At 31.9% G+C, this 24,885-nt stretch overlaps 2 protein-coding genes across 2 annotated transcripts; both read right to left on the bottom strand.

Annotated features, from left to right (window-relative positions):
* Positions 1-128: 128 nt before the first annotated feature.
* On the bottom strand, positions 129-12,817 carry LOC148298538 (uncharacterized). Its single transcript, XM_088276808.1, has 8 exons — positions 11,883-12,817; positions 11,704-11,803; positions 10,591-10,692; positions 3,454-4,259; positions 3,257-3,356; positions 1,820-1,921; positions 1,161-1,316; positions 129-191 (listed from the first exon to the last, which is right to left on the bottom strand). The coding sequence occupies exons 1-8, from the start codon at positions 12,815-12,817 to the stop codon at positions 129-131; spliced, it is 2,364 nt and encodes a 787-aa protein (XP_088132934.1).
* Positions 12,818-15,343: 2,526 nt separating this feature from the next.
* Positions 15,344-20,473, bottom strand: LOC148298537 (odorant receptor 10-like). The gene is made up of 5 exons (XM_088276807.1): positions 19,539-20,473; positions 18,501-18,600; positions 17,488-17,589; positions 16,584-16,739; positions 15,344-15,409 (listed from the first exon to the last, which is right to left on the bottom strand). Exons 1-5 carry the CDS (start codon positions 20,471-20,473, stop codon positions 15,344-15,346), a joined length of 1,359 nt encoding a protein of 452 aa, XP_088132933.1.
* Positions 20,474-24,885: the final 4,412 nt, after the last annotated feature.

Here is a 24,885-nt window from a genome sequence, read left to right as displayed (position 1 = left end):
TTAAGAGTCCGCGACACTAACCACGGGACCACAACCCGACACAATATTGATAACACATATCATCCGCAGGGTGAATAACCCAGTGTTTCAAGTTGCAGAATAAATAATAAATGTCGTTAATAGTAATTTCATGGTGTCTTTTCCTGCGCTTGTCGTAGAAGGGCAAAATAGCTGTAAGATGCTCGCAATATCTGTAAAATAGAAAACCTCGTTATAAAAATAATATTATTTGTGTAATTATCCAATATTCAATAATGTGCAATAATCAGGGTTTTTTTTTAACAAAAAAGGCCCCGGAACTCACTTCATGTCGAGCTTTTTACTTAAAAAATATATTCCAATATCATTTAAATATTCATTAAAATGCCATATTTTATCATTTTGACGAAATATAGATCGTAATTACGTAAGCGCAAACATTGCACATATCGCTCACTCCTTTCAACAACGTCAAATATCAAAAATCGTCAATTTTCAGTTGTGCATGTTTTCGGAATGCCCAGAAAATGTACTATATGCCAGCAAAAGCGTCATATTTTTAACTTAATATTTACCCGCTACAGGGCAGAAAGTGTTGTTTTTGCATTTTTGAAGAAAGGGTATTGTTTAATATTTTTTTAAATATACTAAATATTTTTGAAATGGAGAAAATACCTTCAGGTTTTACCTAAAAAGATCTGTTGCACAGTAAAAAGTTCAATAAGTGGCATGATATTTATTTTTAATACATTGTATTATTTTTTTAAACTTTAAAAACGATCTCCTGAAAAATCAAGTTTTTTGATATACGACGTTGTTGAAAGGAGTGAGCGATATAATATTTTGAAAAAGATTTTTATAATTTTTTTAACTCTTTACATTTCAATAACTCTTTTCTTTTCAAAACCATATATTTATTTCGAAGAAAAACTTATTTCTTTAAATATAAAACGGTGTTTTAATATAAAAATTCAATTATTATTTAAATATTGAATATATTCTTAAACTTTAAAAACGATCTCCTGAAAAATCAAGTTTTATGATATATTTATGACGTTTTTGGAAGGAGTGAGCGATATTAAAAATTTAATAAACAAAATTATCCGTGAAAAAAGGTACCGGAACGCCGTTCCACAGCGTTACATGAAAAAAAAGTCCTGGCAATAATTATTATTACTAACAGCTAAAAATGTTGGCAGTGACATCGAGTAGAAAATTCCAACCGTGTACTTGACTGGAATTTTGACACCTTCTCTCATAATCCACAGATTCTTCTGGAAATTGCAGCTTTGGCTGTACCAGTCGCAGCTGTAAGTGGATAACAATAGCTTACTGTTCTGAAAAGACACACACACAAATTAGCTATCGGAGGACGTGATTATATTTTATAAAACGTGAACGTGATCATGGTAGTAAATGGGGAAATTTTAGAACAGTAGATGATTTCATGGACCGATATAGCGAGCAACGCTGACTGAAGGCATCCTTTCTAGGGCATGTCAAATTTATCATGCGAATGTGGTTGGTAATAAAAGCAGAAGTAGACCGAGATAAACTTGGCATGATCAAGTATTTCAAATACTTGAAAGTGGTCAGAAGTCGGAATATTCGGCGGGCATGTATGACGAGATTCATGAATGTGGAAAAATCGAATATTGTTATATTTTCTCTACCTACTCCTGCGGGTAGGCGTCGTGATGGTAAGTTAGTTTATTTTTTGGTTAAACGAATAATTTTCGATATTGACATATATATTGGAAATGTACTTTTGATAATGTTTACACTAACACGTTACATTAAATATTTATTTAATGTAACGTGATAAAAATATGTATTTTACCTCGTTTATAACTTCGTTTCCGTGCCAATAGAACAGAAATAGTTGTATCATCATGGCTAATAAATACTCCAGCATAAAGCAAAGACGAATACTGAAACCATACTAGAAAGAAAATGATGAAATCAAAAACATATCACCTAAATTTCAATAACTAATCACTTATTTCAAAATCACTCGTTAACTAGTGGAGGCTTAGTAAAAAATAAAAAATAAAACCAGTGTCGGGTTGTGGTCCCATGGTAAGTGTCGCGGACTCTTAAGTCAGAGTTTCTCGGTTCGAACCCACTCTACCACAATTTGATACCTATTTCTAATGATCTGTCGTCAAGAAAAGGCTATTCAGTTGGCTTGGCCATGTACTCCGCATGCCTCCTGAGAGCCGCCATCAAGCTTGGCTCTTTTACAAGGCATCAGGTTCGCGCCGCCCAAGACGACCACTGCTGACAATTCGTCGGCAGTTCTCGTCAGATCTTCGGGACGCGGATCTAACTTGGGAGGATGCAAGGGAGCTGGCAGCCGACAGAAAAGCCTGGAGACAGTTTGTGGACTCCATATGCTCCACCTAGGGAGCGGATATGGTTTAATTAATTAATTTCTAATAATGAGCCGCTTAGGCTCACAGAAATAGTATGAAATTGAAATATTTGTGTGAATAATGAAAACACAAATATTTCTCTTTGAAAAAAAATAATAAAAAAAAAGAAATATCACCCTGGTCGCGTTAATCAATTTTATCTCAGTCATTTGATCCAGAAGATTATTCACTAGTTTACATGCTTAAATATTTTTTTTTTTAAATCCGGTTTTATTACAAACTAAATACATAATTGGTATATAACCATATCGAGTAACTTTCAGTACGTAGAGTATTGTGAATGGATCATAGTTGAGAAACTAACTAGTAAATGGTATAAAAATCCTCTGGTACACAACTATGATATCCGCTTCACCCACAACGATGATCTCAAAAGTAAAAAAATTAATATGGAAATACAACATTTCAATGCATAGTTGATTCCATTTTTAATTTATTTCCGGGGAAGTAAGAGGGTGAACAAAAATATGGGCCAAAGGCAAAATAAAGGAATGGGTAAATGATCCAGAGTTAATATAAAAAATTGTAAAGTGGCTTTAATATTTTATTTCTTTTTTGTAAATAATTATGTTAAAATAGAAATAAATCAAAAAACCTATGTAAAAAGAGCTGCACGGACAATTATACACGGACAATTATACACGGACAATTATTATTATTATATTGGTGGGTTCTCTACAAAAAAAGTTTATTATATTATGTTTACGAATTTATAAATGGATGTATGCGTACATATATATTTAATATTAATTAATAATTAAGTAGAAAAACCTTTTGTTAGCAAAATATAAAACGTCAGACAATTTTTTTAATGGCGAAGAATTATAGGCAAATAGGTTTACCAGTGTTGCTTGAAATCCAATCGCGCATAACATCAATGAACACACCATGAAGTAAAGCATCATTATGGGACTGATTATTCCATTTAGATCATTAGAATACCTTAAACAAATAAAAGCGAATAAGTTTATTGCATAGATAAATGAGAGATTTTGGTAAATTAATATAATATTAAGCATGTACGTCAAAGGTCTATTACCTCAATATATACCAGTGGTGATTAACACAATCCACTAAACGCATTCTTTTAATATCATCAAGTTTTATTTTATCTGCTTTTGATTGAGATTTCTTATCTCCGGAAATTTTGGTCTTCGCATAAAGAATTCCATCTCTTTCGTCCGTTTCTTTTGTCATATTCTCAATGGTCCACTGAAGAATCTGCAGCTGCCCGATAGAATGCAACATCATGGACACTATAAAAGTATCCCAAATCGCTTGGTATGAAGCTCCGACACTTCCCATTATCACTTGATACGTATAAGCGATGTAATATTTCGAAGAGGCATATTTATCGAATGGAAACCACGAACTGAATATCATGGGCCTCACGTAAGACCAGTATTCCGTTCCATTGGGATAGACTCTGTGGTACGTTGAAGAATATCGGTATTCTATCGGTGGAATAGCGAAGAAAACCAATATTGTGCAACAAGTTAAGGTCCAAAAAAAGTACGTGACTCTTCTGGCTCTGCGTACGTTAGCGGAAAATATTTGTTTGACCTCCTCATTCTGGTATTTCATTATGTTCTGCTCCAAGTCGGATATTCCCGAAATCAACTTTTTGAATTTTCCTCTGCGTCCGAAGAGGGCATAAATCTTCATCACACCGACCGTGTAGAGACACGACACAGACATGTTCGTAGTCATGTCTTCCAAGTCTCCCCACACGTTGATCAGCTCCACATACTCTGTAATCAAAAATATGAAGAAAACGCAGTACAAAGACAGACCAAAGGCATAATGAACGGCGCGTATTTTTTTGTTGTTCATAAAGCTCTGTGTCTGAAATGGCCACAAACCAAAAAGGGCCAACGAAGTCAGGTTTTTTTCAAGAAGTTTGTTAGAAGCGAAATTCGTGAGTGTTGTCATTGTTGCCTTATCACATGTAAGGTAATTTATAATAATTCTCTTATCATGCGCTCTTCAGCTAAAGATGGCTAAAACCACACTAAAACACACTTTACTCGTCCTTATATATAATACCTCTACTAACATTTTTTAATTGCTACCGATTCAGTTTTAATTGACATTTAATGGGTACTTAATTACATGTTTTCAAATGAATACAGCTTTCCGTACTTTTAAGTACTTTAAAATATCTAACACGCAAAGCATTTTTAGGGGCGGGATATATCTACGAGAATGTTCGAAAAATACATTAAAATGAACTTATTGAAACGAATTCATAGGAACAGCATTAATAATCAATGTTGGGGCTTTAACTATAAGTAAATGGAAAAAAATTCTTAAAATAGCTACGAAAACCTCGTCTTTTGACAAAATGATCGAGAAATCTTTGAATCCTATACATATGCTACCGAAAAATTTACAGAAAAATATTATTGGGAACTGGAATAAGCTAGTACATAGTTGGATGATATATCCAAAACTAACCAAAGTTATTGGATTGAATTATATTTTTATTTACATATGTCGCTCACTCCTTTCAAGAACGTCATAAATAAAAAATCGTCAATTTTCAGTTGTGCATGTTTTCGGAATGCCCAGAAAATGAACTATATCCCAGCAAAAGCGGCATATTTTTAACTTAATATTTATCCGCTACAGGGCAGAAAGTGTTGTTTTTGCATTTTGAAGAAATGGTATTGTTTAATTATATTTTTAAATATACTAAATATTTTTCAAATGGAGAAAAAACCTTCAAGTTTTACCTAAAAAGATATGTTGCACATTAAAAAGTTGAATAAGTGGCTTGATATTTATTTTTAATACATTGTATTATATTTTTAAACTTTAAAAACGATCTCCTGAAAAATCGAGTTTTTTATTTATTTATGACGTTCTTGAAAGGAGCGAGCGAATTGTTTCGCCTAGTTATGGCATTTTCAAACGAATGTGAAGATTTAATGGACTAACGGTTCTTTTGTAGCCATACAATTCTAGGTACTTAAGTAATAGTTTTAACATGATATAACTGTAGGTACGTACCTACGTCCCCCATTGACTACTATTGTCTCCCGTAAATTATTACTGCACATAAATTTGGACACACTCAAAATATTGTAAATAAATTATAGCTAAATTAAAATCGAAAATCTTATTTCAAAACGTTTCAGACCTGTCATACAAACGGAAATAGTCTGTGCCTAATAAAAAGCTTTCCTCATCATACATAGATGGCTATTGTTAACTCGCGCATACGAGTTTGATCAATATATCTAGAAGTTCCAAGAATTTCAGTAGTGCGTTTATCAATCATGGGTAGAATTGGTGAATGTTACACGTCTGTAAAGTGATCACTTAAACCAGCCTATGACGGGTCGTAAGCCCTGTAAATGCCCAGATTTTCATATTCTTCTTCGTCTATGTTGAGATGTCAAAAATATGTAAATGTTACACGTGTGTAAAGTGATCACTTAACCAGTCTATGATGTCGTAAGCCCCGTAAATACCCTGACTTCCATATTCTTCTTCATCTTTGTTGAGATGTCAAAATTTTGAAATAAAAATTTGCTAGATAATGTCAACCTTCAGGGTGGAGTGGTACATTGAAAAGAAGGTAATTTCAATATCATAATTATTAAATTTAAGGATAGATCACGTGATGACCTAAAAATATTTTTTTGACTTAATCGCTTATTTTCAATGGAATTTCAAATAAAATAGTCGGGTCTCGTGTCCGTCATTACTCAGGAAAAAATGCCATCCAAGAAAATATAATGATCGGTTTAGAAAATATAGGGGCGGTTCGGAGCTCACTGTAAACACACATACGAGCGATGTAGGATAGGTTAATTATTTAACTTCATTTAAAAATCTGAAACAATATACAAGCTGTAATTGTGAGCTTTACTATCAAAACCTGACATTTCCATTTTTAGTAAAACATGAGTAATGAATACAATTTTGTAAAATGTGAAACGTAAAATCTTTGATATCCTCACGAATTTAAAGTAATTCGAATTGTTATTTCTTCATTTTATTATTTTTTTTTAACAAATTACATTATGACAATTTTTTTGTCAGTTTTAATTCGATAACTACACAGAAATACATCAATCAATATCTAACACAGCGGTCGGGGAAACGGGATAAATTATCTAAAATGGGGTAAAAATGAATTCTTTTGGGGTAATGAGGAAATTTTAATTTTTTAGTAAAGCAAATCTCTTGTCTTTTTTGTTGTCAAAAGCTGCGAAGGCTTTCAAAATTGCACATGAGGAGGCGGTAAAAATGTTGCTGCCATTTGCATCAACCTACCTTTGTGAACAAGGCTTTTCCACTCTTATGAACATAAAAACGAAGAACAGAAATCGATTTAACGCCGAAGACTGTATTCAAATTGCTCTTACATCAAAAGTCCAAATTTGAAGCATCAAACATGAAGCAACATAAGTTCTCCAAAAACTGAAAAGGAACCGTGAAAACCTGAACTTTTATCAATTAATTTTTTAAATCAAACACAGATTTTTTGAATCTACTAAGTTGTATTTTATTTTTTTAAAACACATAAAAATAAATATTGTGACAATTGTTCATAAATCAAAATGGAGTTCTACAAATTAAACGCCAAATCAATATATAACCTGAATTTTTGTTTGATCCAATTTGAGAATTTTATTGTGTTGTTTATTACACACTTGATATTTTCATGTAACTTTTATTTTTATTTTCCTTATAAATTAATTCAATAATTAATGTTTATTTAAAATATAAATTGTGCGCTTTTCAAAATGGGGGTGGGTGTAAGATCGACCTACGCAAAAATATTTTGGGGTAATGATTAAAAAAGTTCCCCGACCGCTGATCTAACACATACCTCTTTTGGTCAATTTATTATTATTATTATGCAATAACGTTATACAACCTGCTTCCATTATTTATAAATTCATTATCATTTCATCGAATTCAATTAATTATCATCGAAACTAAATATATGTACATGGATATTAGAAGTTCGTAGCCCTGAAATATATTGCATAATTCGGCCATATCGTATTTGACTGCATGTCATAAACATATTTCTTTCATATAATTTTATTATAAAATGTAAAAGTTTTATAAAATGTGTCCTCGGCACGAGAAAACTCTGTCTTGTCAACTGCTGTCATTTCGCGTTTTTAATTTCGTTAACATTGTTGTTATAATTATATTGATTTATAATATTTTTCAAAATTCTGTCATATTAGAAATGAGTGCATTATATTTTCTTCCTTTTCTATTTAACCAGACTGTATATTAGTATATATAAAAAGGTAATAGTTCATACTAACATGTTAACATTACATAGTTCATATAAAAATACTATCTATCTTTCAAAATATTTTTTAATGTGTCTTAAATTCAAAAATATAACGTTTTTCGTGATTATCTCAAAACCATGAAAATGGATTTGTCTTGATTTGATATTATTCTTGTCACAATTAGAACGGAAAAATTATTTTATTCATACCGAGTCCAGAAACATAGATGAACGTTTTAAAAGCATACAGTACTTATACGTATTTTTCAAATGCGAGAAATGTATTATTTTTCAATTTTCTTAAAACTTGTGTAAATAATAATTTTATATAATTTGTACAGCGCCATTTTCATAAAATGCTACTTTTTCTTCGCTGTGATTAAATTTTGGGAAAAGAAAACTTTCCATATGATTTGGTAAACAAATGTATTTTGAGTTTTTTTTAAGGATTATCACACTCTCGCTATTTCTTCTACTGGTGGAAGAGGATTCCATCCCATCAGTCCCGTAACAACAAAGGGAGACCTATGACATTTGTTGAATCTGATGGAAGCGTGATACGTTTATCAGCTGATTCTTCTGGAATTCACGACTTTTTTAGATACTCTGAAGCCGCATTATGTAAAGACTTATATATAAGCAGACAGTTTATGAATACATATTTTTAATTAAAGTTTTCCAAGGTAAATACCACTATTTCTTAAAATACACATTTTTAAACACCGTATGTGAAGCTAAGTCTATATGTTAGAGTTGTGTCCTTGGAACGTTGAAGGATGAATAGTGGGTAGGAGCTGTTTCTTTTTTTTTATCAGTGAGAAGTTTATACATACTTTCGGGAAAGCGAAACCAGTGCAGTTCGTGAAATAGTGGTGTTATGTAAATGAATTTGAAAAGACCAAAAATCAATATTTCATTTCAAAGCTCTCTTTTAACGCAAATGACATGGTGTCGACTTGCTCGATAATTACATAAAGGCAAGGCGTGTAGTATATGTTTTTGTTATGATACATGTAACATTAAAAAATAAGATATCGGAAGGGAAATACAGAAGGTATCGTAAATAGGAAATGGAGAAAAGCAGAAATGACTATGGCACTCAATGTTGCATCCCGCACTCGTACTAGCTTGTGTACTAGGACAATGTTAATTTGTATGAGCCCCTCAAGGAACCATACCCGATAATACTTGATAATAATGTCGACGATTATTTTAAAATAATTTTGTTTCACTTCCTTGTACTTTACGTAGTAATGCAAAATAACTATAAGACGCTCGAAGTATCTGGAAAGAAAAGAAAAAAAACTTATTACTTAAACTAATACTTTATAATAACACCAAACAATTCTTGAAAACTCTCTCAATAAAAGCGTGGTATGGTTGTACACATATATTTTGGTTGTATACATATACATATATTCATACATATGTATACGCCAGCAGTAAATATATTCTTACCCCTAATAATGTCGGCAAAGACATAGGATAGAATATCCCTACAGTGTACTGGATAGGGATTTTCATCCCTTCTCTCATTATCCACAAGCTCTTCTTAAAACGACTGCTTTGGTTATACCATCCACAGTTGTACGTCGCTGACAGTAGCAGTTCTTTCTGGAAATTTAATTGATTTACTATACAATTTATAGCCAGTTGTATAAGGAATACCTCACATTCAAACAATTACATTTATTAATGTTATTTTATGAAAACTAATTTGTTCATTACAATTAATTAAAACAATCCTTCAAATTCAACGCAATGTACATATATTTACAAATTCTGAACTGCATAATTGGCGAAGCTGGTTCGATTCCCATCAATTGCAAAATAAATTAATTCATTTTAATAGGTCTGATTTTTTGTAATGTATTTTTCGCATCCACCTTCCCTTGCTATTCTGCCTGCAGACAAGCTTCCAAATAAAGGTTTTATGGATAATTTATATATATAAATATATATATGTATATATATATATATATATATATATATATATATATATATATATATATATATATATATACATATATATATATATATATATATATATATATATATATATATATATATATATATATATATATATATATATATATATATATATATATATATATATATATATATATATATATATATATATATATATATATATATTTATTTATATATATATATATATATATATATATATATATATATATATATATATATATATATATATATATATATATATATATATATATATATATATAAATATATATTTCGCTTTTTACACTTTTTCACCATTCTGTTAATTTTTGAGCATCCTGTATTGTATATTGTATTGTTTTTCGAATATGAAGTATTACCTTCACTGTCGTCTTATATATATCGTCCTTAGGGTTAAAATCCAGCGTCGGATAGAATAAATAAAAAATATCTTTTTTTTATTTTTATTAACCAAATACACATATCGCTCACTCTTTTCAACACGTCATATATCAAAAAACTTGATTTTTCAGGAGATCGTTTTTTAAGTTTAAAAATATAATAAAATGTGTTAAAAATTAATATCAAGCCACTTTTTGAACTTGTTACTGTGCGACAGATCTTTTTAGGTAAAACCTGAAGGTTTTTTCTCCATTTGAAAAATATTTAGTATGTTTAAAAAAATAGTTAAACAATACCTTTTCTTCAAAATGCAAAAACAACACTTTCTGCCCTGTAGCGGGTAAATAATAAGTTGAAAATATGCAGCTTTTGCTGGGATATAGAACATTTTCTGGGCATTCCGAAAACATGCACAACTGAAAATTGACGATTTTTTTATGTATCACGTTGTTGAAAGGAGTGAGCGATATGTAGATTACTAAGTATCGGATTACCTTAATTCAGGTCAGAATAAACAGTAATTATTATATGTATCAAAGTTACCTTAATTATGACTTCATTTCCATGCCAATAGTACATAAATAATTCAACCATTACAGCACATAAATATTCCATCATGAATACCATTTCAAAGCTAAGGCCTTTCTAAAACAAACATCAAAAAGGAATATTAGCGTAAATGTGTTGATCTAACTAAATAATGTTTGTATACTGTGTAATATTTATCAGTAAATGGTATGTTATGTACATTTAAAGACCAGAAGTTAGTGTGTCACTGAAATGTTTCCAAATTTGAAAATCCATTTTGCCTTATACACATCAATATACTAAGGTGATCTAGATTTAAATGGAAACTCTGGATAGATCTCAGATTCAGCGGTTAGTTGCTCCACGTTGTGGGATCTACAACAGATAAGGCCTTATCACCAAAATTTGTTTTATGACAACGTTTAGGCTCCGATGCTCTGCTGATAACTGATGTGCTTTCTGATCGAAGGGTTGCCTGTCTTCCTTTGCTTGATAATTTCTCTAAACTCTGTTAGCCTGTCTCAAGATAACAGACTCTAAGATGCCGATGTCAATAATATGCATAAAATCTTGAAAATTCATCCCTACTTGTATTTTAAAATTGATATTTTCTCTTGCTTTTTGGACGGGGACTACCCTTTATTAGTCAAGGATATTATTTATTCTATTCACCTACTTTTCGTTGGTAGAATTATACGGCCATTCTAAGAGAATAAATCTAAAAATGGTACAAAATCTGCAATATTTCATACTAACAAATGTACCTGGTATATAATTTGACTATATATCAATTATAGTCAAATTATAATCAAAGGGTTGGTACAAAATTGGTATATGGCCATATTAAGTCACTTCAGTGCGTGGAATACCGTGGATGGGCATTATAGTTAAGCAACAAACTAGTAATAAGTATAAAAATCCTCTAGTACACAACTATGATACCCGCTTCACCCATTACAAAGAGTACCAAGATACATATGTAGTTCCGGGCATTTTTAATTTTAAAAAGATATGATAATGAATTTATAAATGTACGTGTATTATACATTTGTACGTATATATTTTTAACAAATAAATGAAACTCGTAAAAAAAAAACAAAATGAAAATGTTACAGTATTTCTACTTACCAGCGTTCCTAAGAATCCAATAGCGCAAAACATAAGAGAACAAATCACGAAGTAGAGCATCATTATTGTACTTATTATGCCATTTAGTTCCTTCGAGAAACTGGACAAGCAAAAAAAATGTTGGTATTAAAAGTTTAATGAGAGTCACATTTCATAACATCTTTTTTCTAATTTCTCACCTAACGATGTATCTATGATGATTTACACATTCAACCAGGCGCCTGTTCTTCATTTCCTCCAACAGCACTTCATCGGGAAGTGGAACTAATCGTCTTTTATTCTTGGACACTAGATCGGGATAGTCAGAAATCTCGACATTGGTCATGTTTTCAACTGACCACTGCAGCACCTGTATCTGCCCCATAGTATGAATCATCAACGATATTATGAACATATCCCAAATCGCCGTAATGCTCGTGCCCAGGGTACCCCCTATGATTTGTATAGTATACGCAAATACGAAATTATACCCGTTGTATTTATCAAAGGGAAACCAGGAACTGAAGATCATCGGTCTCACATAAGACCAATATTCCGTTCCGTTCTCTCCTATTCTATGGTAAACGCTGGAATATTGATATTTGATCAAAGGAAATAAGATGAAGATACCTAGCGTTGAAAACGCTATAAACCAAAACATATTGGTTTTCATCCGTGCGTTGTTTGCGTACTGCTGTAAGATCTGCTTCAGTTTCACATCTTTACTCTTCATGATGTTCTTTTCTACTCGCGATATTCCCAATAAAAGGTCTTTGAATTTCTGCCGCTTTAAGAACAAGGAAAAGAACTTGAAAACGTTAACGGTGTAAAGGAAGGTCACGGACATGTTGGTCATCATGACTTCCAAATCTCCCCACACGTAGAAGAGGTCAATCCACTGCGTTATTACGAAGATGGTGAATAACGCTGTGATGGTCACTCCGCAGTAAAAATGAACAGATCTTTTTACCTCATTGCGCAAAAAATCTTCCGTCTGGTAGGGCCATATGCAAAGGAACGCCAGAGCATTCAAGCTTTTTCTTAGAAGATAATCTTGTGTTATATTACTATCGTCAGTTTCAACTCTCTTTCTTTTAATTGGAGCACTTTTCGTATCTATTTTTGATTCACTCATTTTAATTCCCCACTGTTTTCTTCCTAAATCAATATGGGAAGTTGTAGTATTTTCAAAGAGTTATTTTTTCATAAGGTCATATCTGACTTTATATTGATTTAATCGCTATTTTCATTTATTTTTAATTACACATGTGTAGGTATATATAAATAACAAATAAAAAAACTTTTCTAAACTTGCTGAAAAAAATACATTTAGGCAACTATCAATGAATTATTGAAAAATCCATGAACTTTATTATAAATTTCGAATTAACAATTTATTTTTATTTTTTTTCATTCGGGTTCGATTCCCAGGGGGGATCAAATAAATATAAGTGATTTTTTCACTGTAATATTTATTCAATATTACCCTGGACTGGTACCTGAAGCGGAGGGCTGATCACCTTTCCTTCGTGTGTAAACGATCAAGATAACTCTCCGTTTATATGACGCAGTGCCCTATGCACCATTGGGGTGCGGATAAGAGTTTTATTATTATTATTTTTTCATAACCTAAAAAATGCCATAAATACAATAATATCGTCCATTTATTCGAGAAAAATGATAACTCCGATGCTATTAAACAGCGAATTTCTTTATTAATGTTTTAGACCAGCAGAAATAGGTATTACAAGTACTAGAAGAGATAAATAAGGCAATTTAACCCTCTTATTCTTGTAACCAAAAACGTCTTTTTAAAACAACTGACTAGTAACTTTTGACACAAACCTTAACCCTCATATTTGTACCTTGGCGTGTCTTCGCTAGGAATAATTATTTAGTTAGTACAATATTTACATACATGGGTCGATTGATGAGAATTATGCATAAATAACCAAAAATATATTGTTAAAAAAAACTTTTTCGTTAGTTCAGTCAACTCTGTTTCCATAAAATAAAACAAGAAAATAAGTATTTCTTGGTATAAAAATACAAAAATTGTTTCAATTTGCTTATTCTACCAAAGAAATAAAAACAGTCAAGTAATATATTTTTATTTTAATAGATGTAAAAAAAATGTGACGATAACTTGAGATGAAACATTTATCGTTTTTATACGAGAAAAGATGAAAGTTTGCGCATTCCATAGCTTGCGACCTGACATCTGGCTGGCTTAAGTGATCACTTTATACTTCATGTTATCGCTATTAGCGCCCTTGAGGTAGAACTTTACGAACTTTTTTCAACCCAGCTTATCAATCGGCCCTAGCAGCTATACCTATTTTAATTCAAAAAGTTTGTTTGTGTATACATTACGTATGCTCCACTGTAATTGGGATCCATAAACTATAATTATGTATATCTCATGTTATTATGTTGTATCTAGAATAGTTGTGTATATTTATATAAATATATAATAATAAATTAATAAAACCCTTATCCGCACCCCAATGGTACATAGGGCAGTACGTAATACAAACGCACTGAAGTCTTGATCGTTTACACATGAAGGTAAGGTGATCAGCCCTCCGCTTCAGGTACCAGTCCAGGGCAATATTTAATAAATAGTACAGTGAAAAAATCACTAATATTAATTTTACCCCCCCGGGACCTTCAGAACGGTAGCCGAGCGTGCTGACCATTACACTACTGAGATGGACAATGGATATATATATATATATATATATATATATATATATATATATATATATATATATATATATATATATATATATATAGATATATATATATATATATATATATATATATATATATATATATATATATATATATATATATATATATATATATATATATATGTATATATATATATACCATATATATAAATATATATATTCAAGACTGGAGTCCACTTGGTATTCCTCGCCAGGACTTTAGGTTTGGGAATAGGTCCGGAGCGGGGAGGTTGACCTATCAGAACAGTCTCGGATTTGCAAATGGTTTTGTGAATTTGTACATGAAGATTTTGAATTTATGACAGGGATGTCTACTTCTTTTATGTACCTTTATACTACTTTTTAAAGATATCTACAGTAATGGTATGAATAAAATACTGATACTTTTTTAAAAAGTATTTATATTCTTAATACATATAACAGCTTTGCAAACTTAGTCTACAACAAAATAAATCGTGAAAATTAAGATATCAATTCAATGTTGCATCGGAAAAAAAACTCATTATCAACTTTTATTTCGGACATTTTTAACACTTTTATACAAATTTCATTAATTGAGTCGGCAGTCACTTTGTGCTAAAATCTATCCATTTTTAATTAATGTTTTACTTAGTAAATACCATTATTTCTTAAAATCTACTGTGACACGTGTTTCGATGCATTCCGCTTCATTATCAAACACATACGGTGTTTGATAATGATGCGGAATGCATCGAAACACGTGTCATAGTACATTTTAAGAAATAGTGGTATTTACTTAGTAAAACGTTGTTTAAAAACTTTTATATTAGTTAAAAATTTCACAAATGCAAAAAAATGTAAAAGGTGTCTTTAAAATTATTATGCGGAATATAATATCAACAGATCTAAGGTGCAAAAAGCTACTTATCACATCAGGTTGCTCGAATTTATTCCACAGCCTTTTCTTGTACACTACGCAGCAAAGCAAAATAACTGTACGTCGCCTTCATTATCTGAAATTAAAAATAACAATATCACTGACTTATTAAAAAATAAAGTAAAAAAACACAATTGCTAGTTTGAAAATTCTATGTATTGTCAGATACATCAACGCGTAACGCTGATACTTTTACAATAACTGAGGACCCGACAAGACCCATCTGCTAGTTCATTTTTGAAGTTAACTTCCTTAGGTGCGGTAATATGTAAAGGCAACTAGCCGTAACTCAAGTAGCGTGTGTTTGTCGTAACACGGCTAAAGGAAGCATTTTTTTTCTTCAAATTATTTATTTGGCAGTCATCCGGTAAAAGAATGTTTCTGCCAAATCAAGTATCATTTTCATTTACAAACAAAAAATAATAGAAAATAATAATAACAATTAATACAAAATTTCATAGTTTAAAAGCCTTTAGCTGTATCATTTTAGAAATTATGACCGCAATTCTAGAATTAGGTTCAAAAAGAAGGGCAAAGCATGCCTTGTAACTGGCTTCTATTTTTTGCTCTATCTCTTCCCTTTACCGAAATATGCATTATCCAAATAGCCGCAAAAATGTATTAATTTGATACATGTGTTGGCAAAAAGCATCATTTTAAGATAACTTTTTTATTGTAACTTTAAACTCATTTATCTCAAAACTACTGTTTTTTACTTGCAGCTATTTGTCTTTGCACATTAGTGGGGTATCAGGATATAACATGATTTTAATATACTTATAAAAAAGAAGGTAAAAGTCCGTCTCCAAGCACAAGAGCTCAGTCTCTTTTATGGAGAACGCTCAGCGCAATTATAAGATTGTATTAAGTAGAAATGTACAACATTTTGAGTGTGTTCAAATACTTGTTCACAAAATCTGGATTATCTCCAATTACAAGAGTTATTTTCATATTATTTTTTGACATCTCATCAAAGATGAAGAAGAATATGGAGGTCTGGGCATTTACGGGGCTGACGACCGTCATAGTCATCACTTAAACCAGCCTATGACGTGTAAAGTGATCACTTAAACCAGCCTATGACGGTCGTCAGCCCCGTAAATGCCCAGACTTCCATATTCTTCTTCATTTTTGATGAGATGTCAAAAAATAATATAATTAGAAATGTATTTAAATTGTATGAAATTGAGAAAAAATATATAATTATTATCAAAAAATTTAAAAAATAAAACATAAAAAAATAAACTTACCCCTAAGTATGTCGGTAGAGACATGGGATAAAATACTCCAACCATATACTGGATTGGGATTTTCATCCCTTCTCTCAATATCCACAAATTCTTTTTGAAAATATTGGTTTGCTTGTACCATTTACTATTGTATGTTGCTAACAACAGGTGATCTTTCTACAACAACAAAGACATGAAATCAAATCACACTTGGCATGTAAAGTATTTGAAAGCGGTCAGGTAAGGAGTCGAAATAATCGGCGGGTGTGTATGAGGTGAAAGAGGCGAAGAATGTTTGCAAAGACAGAGTATTCTATTCTCTCTGCCTACCCCTGCGGAGAAGTGACGTTGTTGAACATACTTGAACAGTTAATTTATATTTAAATGTTAAAAACAAACGATGATTTTTCGAGGAGGGAGGAGGTTTGATAAACAGTTGGAACTCTAATGATAAATAGTAATGTCTCAGACGTTTCTTAAAAGTTATTAGAGAAGGTGCATTTTTGACAAGGAGAGGTAATTTATTCCATAGTCTGGCCGCTTGGACAGAGAATGAAATTTATAAAATTAAACAACTTTGTTTTAACCACTTTTTTATTATGAGTATACTTTAACCTACCGGTTTCGACAAGAACCTTGTAATCATCAGGGTTTATTAAATTCTAAAACATTAAAAACATTTATTTACAAACCCAGAACTTAATAAACCCTGATGATGACAAGGTTCTTGTCGAAACCGGTAGGTTAAAGTGTACTTTTATTTAAAAAAGTGGTTAAAACAAGGTTGTTTAATTTTATAAAGTTTATAAAAAGTGCCACAAGGTATCTGCGAAAAACATTCAAGAAAAGAGAAGGAATTACTAAAGAATGGTGTATTTTTACAAAAATTTTAGAAAATGTAGAACAATAAATAAGGAAGACATACCTCTAGAATTACTTCATTAGCGTGCCAGAAAAACAAGAACAATTCGCACACCAGGGCAAATAAATATTCCATCATGAAGGCCATGTGATAACTTAGACCATGCTAGAACCAAAAAGGATAAACATTAGTGTTTAGAAAACATGTTTAACATTCCATATATCGCTCACTCCTTTCAAGAACGTCATAAATAAAAAAAAACTTGATTTTTCGGGAGAACGTTTTTAAAGTTTAAAAATATAATACAATGTATTAAAAATAAATATCAAGCCACTTATTTAACTTTTTACTGTGTAACAGATCTTTTTAGGTAAAACCTGAAGGTTTTTTCTCCATTTGAAAAATATTTAGTATATTTAAAAAAAATAATTAAACAATACATTTTCTTCAAAATGCAAAAACAACACTTTCTGCCCTGTAGCGGGTAAATATTAAATTAAAAATATGCCTCTTTTGCTGGGATATAGTACATTTTTTCGGCATCTTGAAAACATGCACAACTGAAAATTGGCGATTTTTGTTTTATGACGTTCTTGAAAGGAGTGAGCGATATGTGTCGCCTACTTTCAAAATCCGCCAGATCCAATTTTATAAGATTTTAAAATAAATACTCTATCGGAATGCCAATTGTGGGTTTTATTTTTTAAAATATTTATATACTTGAACACCCTGCTAAAAAATACTTTAAAATAGCGTTGTATTTCGAATTCTGTTATATTCATCATGTCTTCTGACCTATATCGGCCAATCAGAGAGCGAGGGTAGGTCAAAAATTAAGATGACGTCATTATCAGTTTGTGTCCTTTGTTTTTTTTAGTACTGAAAAAAAAAAACAAAAAAATTGGAAAGTTCTCTATTTCATTAAATTTTATCTTCAGAAAGATAAATATTTGAAACATAAATGTTACCCGGAGAATTTCGCATTTTTTTGTAAAATCGACTTACATGGATCTGGCGGATTTTGAAAGTAGGCGACACGTATCGAAATGTAACAACATAGCCTATTTAATGCGTACCTTAATTCCGTGAAACACAATTGCGCAAAACATTATGGAACAAATTCCCGAATACAGGAGCATTATTGGGCTGGTTATACTATTTAATTTCTTGCAATAACTAAAAACAAGGTTTTAATGAGATATGAATATGACAATAAATTAATATTATAATAAATAAAGGGTGGGCGCGGTCACTTCCTTATTTAAAAAAATCATAACACAAAATGTGTAGTCAGGCACATTTTAAATTTGATTTTATTTAGTTTTAAAAACGACATTTCGAAGGCTGCTACTGTTTTCGTCCATGCGCTAACAATTTTGACATTTCTGTCAAGTTTTTTCCATCATATCTGCGCCTATGTCGGCATTAGAAGCAAGAATATTGTCCTTCAGCTAACCAAGAGTTTTTGGACGATTGGTGTAATTCAATGTTTTTTTTTAAAGTGAAGTATTTGCTATTTTATCATTTACAAAAATACTTCAGTTTCATACTATTTCTGTGAGACTAAGTGGCTTATGATTAGAAATAGGTATCAAATTGTCGTAGAGTGGGTTCGAACCGAGAAACTTTGACTCAAGAGTCCGCGACACTAACCACGGGACCACAATCCGACACAAACGTAGGTTAAGGTAGCCGCGCAGAAAATAGTCACAGGGATCTAAATCAGGTGATCGCGCTGGCCACTGAAGATCGCCCCTTAGAGAGATACGCCGAAGGGAAGATTTATATAAAAACACATAAAATAATCGTTACATATGTGCGTAGGTGTCAATATATGGTTAACACCGTGTCAATATTACGGAAAACAGTGTCAATAATAGGACATATGACAGTTTAACATTTTTTGGAAAGTTTATTGATATGGATATAAGTATGTATTTTTTATAAACTATCCATTTTGTAGAAATAAACAATATAAGCAATTTATTTTAGTAATGATATAGTTAAAAGTAATCATCTTTTATAATCTTATTCAGTATCAAAGTATGGGAACTCCTTAAGGTGTCAATAAATGGGTGGTTTACCCTATTTCAAAAGCGATAATATTTGCAAACCTTATGATGTATTTATGATGAGTAATGCACTCTACCAGGCGCCTGTTTTTCATATCATCTAGCAACGCATCATCGGTAAGCGGTACTTGTCTTAGCTTGTTGGCGGCCACCAAATCGGGGTAGTCGGAAAGGACGACTTCGGTCGAATGTTCGACAAACCAGCCTAGCACCTGCAACTGGCCTATAGTTTGGATCAGCATAGACACGATTAGGGCGTCCCACACGGCTATGTTATGGGTCCCTACGCCAGTTGCCCAGAATTGGATCAAATACGCCGCGGCGTAGTTTCTTGTTCCGTTGAACTTGTCGAAGGGGAACCAGGAACTCATGATCATCGGACGCTCGTAAGACCAGAATTCCGTACCATCTTCTTCGATCCTGTGGTAAACGCTGGAAAACCGATACTCGACCAGTATGACAATCCAAAGCAAGGAGACGGTGGAACCCGCTAGGAACCAATAAGCGTAGGAAACCTGCCTCGCCCTTTTTACGTAAGCTTCATAAATTTCTCGCACTTCTTTGTTTTTATTATTCGAGATGTTTCTTTCCAGTTGCGACATTCCTGATAAAAGTTCCTTGATCTTCTTGCGCTCTACGTACATGGAAAGGAACTTGCAAACGTTCACCGTGTAGAGCAAGGTGTACGACATATTACTCATCAATTCGTCCATATTGTCTAACACGAAGAACAGTTCCGTCCATTCTGTCCCCACGTAAATGATGAATAGAGCGGTGTGAACTACACCACACCAGAAATGTAAAGATCTCTTCTTTTTATTTGCCAGAAACTCTACCGACTGGAAAGGCCATACGCAGATCAACGAAAAAGCGTTTAAATTCTGTCGTATGACAGGGTTTACGTGAGGTTCTGCATCTGTAAAATCATATTTGATATTTTCGGCTTCTATCTCGACAGCTTCTTTTTCTTCGTTCATCGTGCGGTGCCGATAAACTACGGCTAACTGCATTGGTGTTTATTTTCTTGCCAAGCAAAAGAGACTTAAATGGCCCTCCTGAACATTTTACGTTTTGGTAGTTAGTCACTTTCTCCTGTACGACTACGATATGTCCATAATCTACTCGGAAACTAACGATATAAATTTACGCGAAATCTCAGTAAAAATGCTTTTATATCCAAATCTAATTGGTATATACAGGGTGGCGCAAAATTAATTACCCTATCGGAAGATATAATAAAATTTGCAAATGGCTTCGTACGTCAATCATATTTGGCATTTGTGAATAAGACAGCTGCAGTATACAATCAAACTGATAAAACGGACACAAATGCATCAATAATGGCGGCAGCCACTTGACGGATGTCGTGTTTTCCACTTAACAAAAAAATTGTCAAGGTCCAAATAATGGTTTTCATCACTCAAAATCTTTTCCATTTTCATTTTGTAAAAACGTTATTCAAAAACAAAATTGTACGATCAATTTTGCACCACTTTGAATTTGTTTGTATACTGCAGATGTCTAGTTAACAAATCGCTCACTTCTTTCAAGAACGTCATAAATCAAAAAACTTGATTTTTCAGGAGAACGTTTTTAAAGTTCAAAAATATAACACAATGTATTAAAAATAAATATCAAGCCACTTATTGAACTTTTTACTGTGCAACTGATCTTTTAAGGTAAAACCTGAAGGTTTTTTCTCCATTTGAAAAATATTTAGTTTATTTAAAAAAATAATTAAACAATACCTTTTCTTCAAAATGCAAATACAACATTTTTTGCCCTGTACCGGGTAAATATTAAGTTTAAAATATGCCTCTTTTGCTGGGATGTAGTACATTTTCTGGGCATTCCGAAAACATGCACAACTGGAAATTTACGATTTTTGATTTATGACGTTCTTGAAAGGAGTGAGCGAAATGTCAAATATGATAGACGTACGAAGCCATTTGCAAAAATTGTTACATCTTCCGATAGGGTGATTCATTTTGCGCCACCCTGAATCTGTTTATACACTGCAGCCGTACAGTTCACAAAATTGTGTCGCGTTGTGGTCCCGTGGTTAGAGTCGCGGACTCAGAGTCTCAGAGTTTCTCGGTTCGAACCCACTCTACCGCAATTACCTATTTACCTATTTCTAATAATGAGCCGCTTAGGCTCACAGAAATAATATGAAGTTGAAGTATTTTTGTAAATGATAAAATAAGAAATACTTTGCGATCAAATGCGATCCCTCAGACGAATGTGCGGCAAAACGATGTTTGATAGATGTTCGAATGATGAAATAAGGAAAGAATGTAAGGCTGAGATAAGCATTATCGATAAAATTAAGAAAGGTGTGTTGAGATGGTTTGGACATGTGGAGCGTATGAGTGAAGAAAGAACGGTTAAACAAATTTATGGAGCGAATGTAGTTGGAAAAAGAAGCAGAGGACGACCGAGGAAAACTTGGCACAATCAGGTATGTCAAATACTTGAAAGCGGCCGGGTCAGGAGTCGTAATAATCGTCGGGTATGTATGAGGAGATGCATGAATGTAGAAGAGGCAAAGAATGTTTGCAAAGACAGAGTGGTGTGGCGTTCGATTCTCTGTGCCTACCCCTGCGGGGAAGCGGCGTGATGGTTAGTTAGTTAGTTAAGAAATACTTTTCTTTAAAAAAAACATTGACTTACACCAATCGTCCAAAAACTCTTGGTTAGCTGAAGGACAATATTCTTGCTTCTAATGCCGACATAGGTACAAATATGCTGGAAAAACTTGACAGAAATGTCAAAATACTTAGTGTATTGACGAGAACAGTAGCAGCCTTCGAAATGTCGTTTTTAAAACTAAATAAAATAAAATTTAAAATGTGCCTCTGTATATAGAAAAAATAATTAAACCCATACTGACAACACTTTTGTGTTATGATTTTTTTAAATAAGGAAGTGACCACGCCCCACCTTTATGTATTACAATAATATATTGTCATATTCATAATCTCATTAAAACCTTGTTTTCATTTATTGTTTCAGCATTAACTTTGTGGTAAGACATGTTACAATGATTAAAGAAAACACTTGTTTTTTACCAATTGAGTTTTATTATAGACTACATGTTTCAGAAGTTAAACTTCCATCATTCAGGTCTGTATAGTAACTAAAAAAAATATTTTTTTAGTTACTATACAGACCTGAATGATGGAAGTTTAACTTCTGAAACATGTAGTCTATAATAAAACTCAAGTGGTAAAAAACAAGTGTTTTCTTTAATCATTAAAACCTTGTTTTCAGTCAGAGTTTCTCAGTTCGAACCCACTCTACCGCAATTTGAAAGTTTTGGGTAAATAATAAACACACAAATATTTTTCTTAAAAATATGTATCTCGCACAAATTCTAGCATCTTCCGATAGGGCGATTCATTTTGCGCCAGCCTGTATATAATTATGAAAACATATTAAAACATAGTAACCATTTCTTATATAAATATTTAAAAATATTTTCCTTTCAGTCTATGAATCCTATTATAATTACAGTGCAGTATATTTCTCTGGGGTAATAAAGCAGATTTTTATCAAGGAACTTTGTGTATAATAAATTTATTAAGAAATGCGATGCAGTCATGGGCGTGGTATTGGATAGGAATAATTTAATAGTCCAAGTAAAACATTAAAAATATTATTCAACTCAACAAATTATTTTTATTTATTTATTTATTGTTTAACTGTAGGGTGATATCTGTATGTAATGTGTACACATAAATATATATATATATATATATATATATATATATATATATATATATATATATATATATATATATATATATATATATATATATATATATATATATATATATATATATATATATAAATGCAAATTTATTTAGTTTGATGTTAAGGCCCAGCATTTGTAATGTTACAACTTAATTTTCTCAAAATCCAGCTAAAATTTTCCGTAGTACATTTTTTTCATATACTATCTGCGGGAAGGGTAATTTTACAGTTTCACTCGACTGGTGGTGTTCGGCGGGAAGGGTAATTTTACCTTTTCACTCGACTCATCGTAAATTGCGTGTGAGTTATTTTAACGCATGACTTGCGGCATCTTTTGATCTCATATCGATGTATACAGTATGGTTAAATGTTATCACTTCTTTTCAGAGTTGTTTATCTCTATTATGAGCGCGAATCCGCCCGCAGATAGTGTGTTTTAAAACACCGTTTTTGCATTGAAATATAAGTTGTTCATCGAAATAATTTTATGGTTTTGAAAAGAAAAGAGCTATTGAAGGAAAATGAGTTAAAAAAATATATAAAATATTTTCTGTATAATCCAATATACATTCTTCAAAAAAAAGTCGGGAGTGCAAAAAACACAAGACGGCTGGTGATTAAATTTTGTGTTTGTGTTGTATCCCCTTAACATTGAATATATACATTAAAATGGAATTCTACGACTTAAACGCCAAATCTATAAATACGGTATCAGTTTGAGTATGGACATTACAATAAATAAAATAATAACAATTAAAAATACCAAAATTAATACGAGGAAAATTCATGTGTACAATATTGCGTGGATATTATGTAAATAAACCAATTAAAAGTAACGGCCATATTGTCTCGCCTCCGTCCTGTAGCGAGACAATATTGCCATAAATTGCTCTCTCAAGTATCAGCTGTTAGTGCTCACAGCACACGTCACTTTTCCGTCGATCTCTGAATTGAGAATTCTAAAAGTTCCCGCCATATTCCCAGTTCTGGTATAGAAACTCTTGGTTTCCACTCGGACCCATCAATTTAAAAAAAACTTATTTTTTTGCGTCGTATTTCGGTATTTAAGGGAAATTTTATCTAAATCCAGATAACATTTGAAGTTATTAATTTTTTTTCTAAAAACACCGTTTTTGCATTGAAAAAATAAGCTTTTCTTCCAAATAAAAATAGGGCTTTTAAAAGAACAGTTATGGAAACATAAGGAGTTAAAAAATATAAAAACACATATTTTCAATATACGAGTATATTCTAACAAAAAAACCAAAAAAAAAACAATATAAATATTTTCTTAAAAAATGGGCAACCTGACGTTCGGCTCTGCATTGCCGGAACCCAACTAAATTTTACTATTGCGATTAAGCCCTTAATCAATCATGTAAAATAAAGAACTAAGTATTTTTCCGCGAGAGCAGTGATGTACCACTACCGGTTACCGGTAAATTAATTTGGCTTCGGAGAAGTGATTGAAAAATAAACGGATTATTTTTTCACGATCACATAATTGCTTGATTTGATTTGGATAAAGTTAAAACTAGAGGCCGTTTAGTGTACTATTTTGTTAGCGTATTTCTTTCAATGTATAATTATTACTGTATTCCGCCAGAGAGGTCACATACGCCTAGCACCAAAC

Source organism: Brachycentrus maculatus, unplaced genomic scaffold, assembly GCF_059751285.1.
Source record: "Brachycentrus maculatus isolate JH-2025_06_01 unplaced genomic scaffold, ASM5975128v1 h1tg001890l, whole genome shotgun sequence".
NCBI classification, from domain to species: domain Eukaryota; kingdom Metazoa; phylum Arthropoda; class Insecta; order Trichoptera; family Brachycentridae; genus Brachycentrus; species Brachycentrus maculatus.
The sequence above is the reverse complement of the archived record's forward strand: the minus strand, read 5'-3'. Positions and strand labels throughout refer to the sequence as shown.

Excerpts from the sequence above, each read along its gene's own strand:
- LOC148298538 (XM_088276808.1), bottom strand. The coding sequence starts at position 12,817 with ATGAGTGAATCAAAAATAGATACGAAAAGTGCTCCAATTAAAAGAAAG. Across the intron at positions 10,693-11,703 it reads TTGGATTCTTAGGAACGCTG|AAAGGCCTTAGCTTTGAAAT; the intron begins GTAAGTAGAAAT and ends TGTTTGTTTTAG. Across the intron at positions 1,317-1,819 it reads GAAACGAAGTTATAAACGAG|AACAGTAAGCTATTGTTATC; the intron begins GTAAAATACATA and ends GTGTCTTTTCAG.
- LOC148298537 (XM_088276807.1), bottom strand. The coding sequence starts at position 20,473 with ATGAACGAAGAAAAAGAAGCTGTCGAGATAGAAGCCGAAAATATCAAA. Across the intron at positions 18,601-19,538 it reads CATCATAAATACATCATAAG|TTATTGCAAGAAATTAAATA; the intron begins GTTTGCAAATAT and ends CCTTGTTTTTAG. Across the intron at positions 17,590-18,500 it reads TTGTGTTTCACGGAATTAAG|CATGGTCTAAGTTATCACAT; the intron begins GTACGCATTAAA and ends TTTTGGTTCTAG.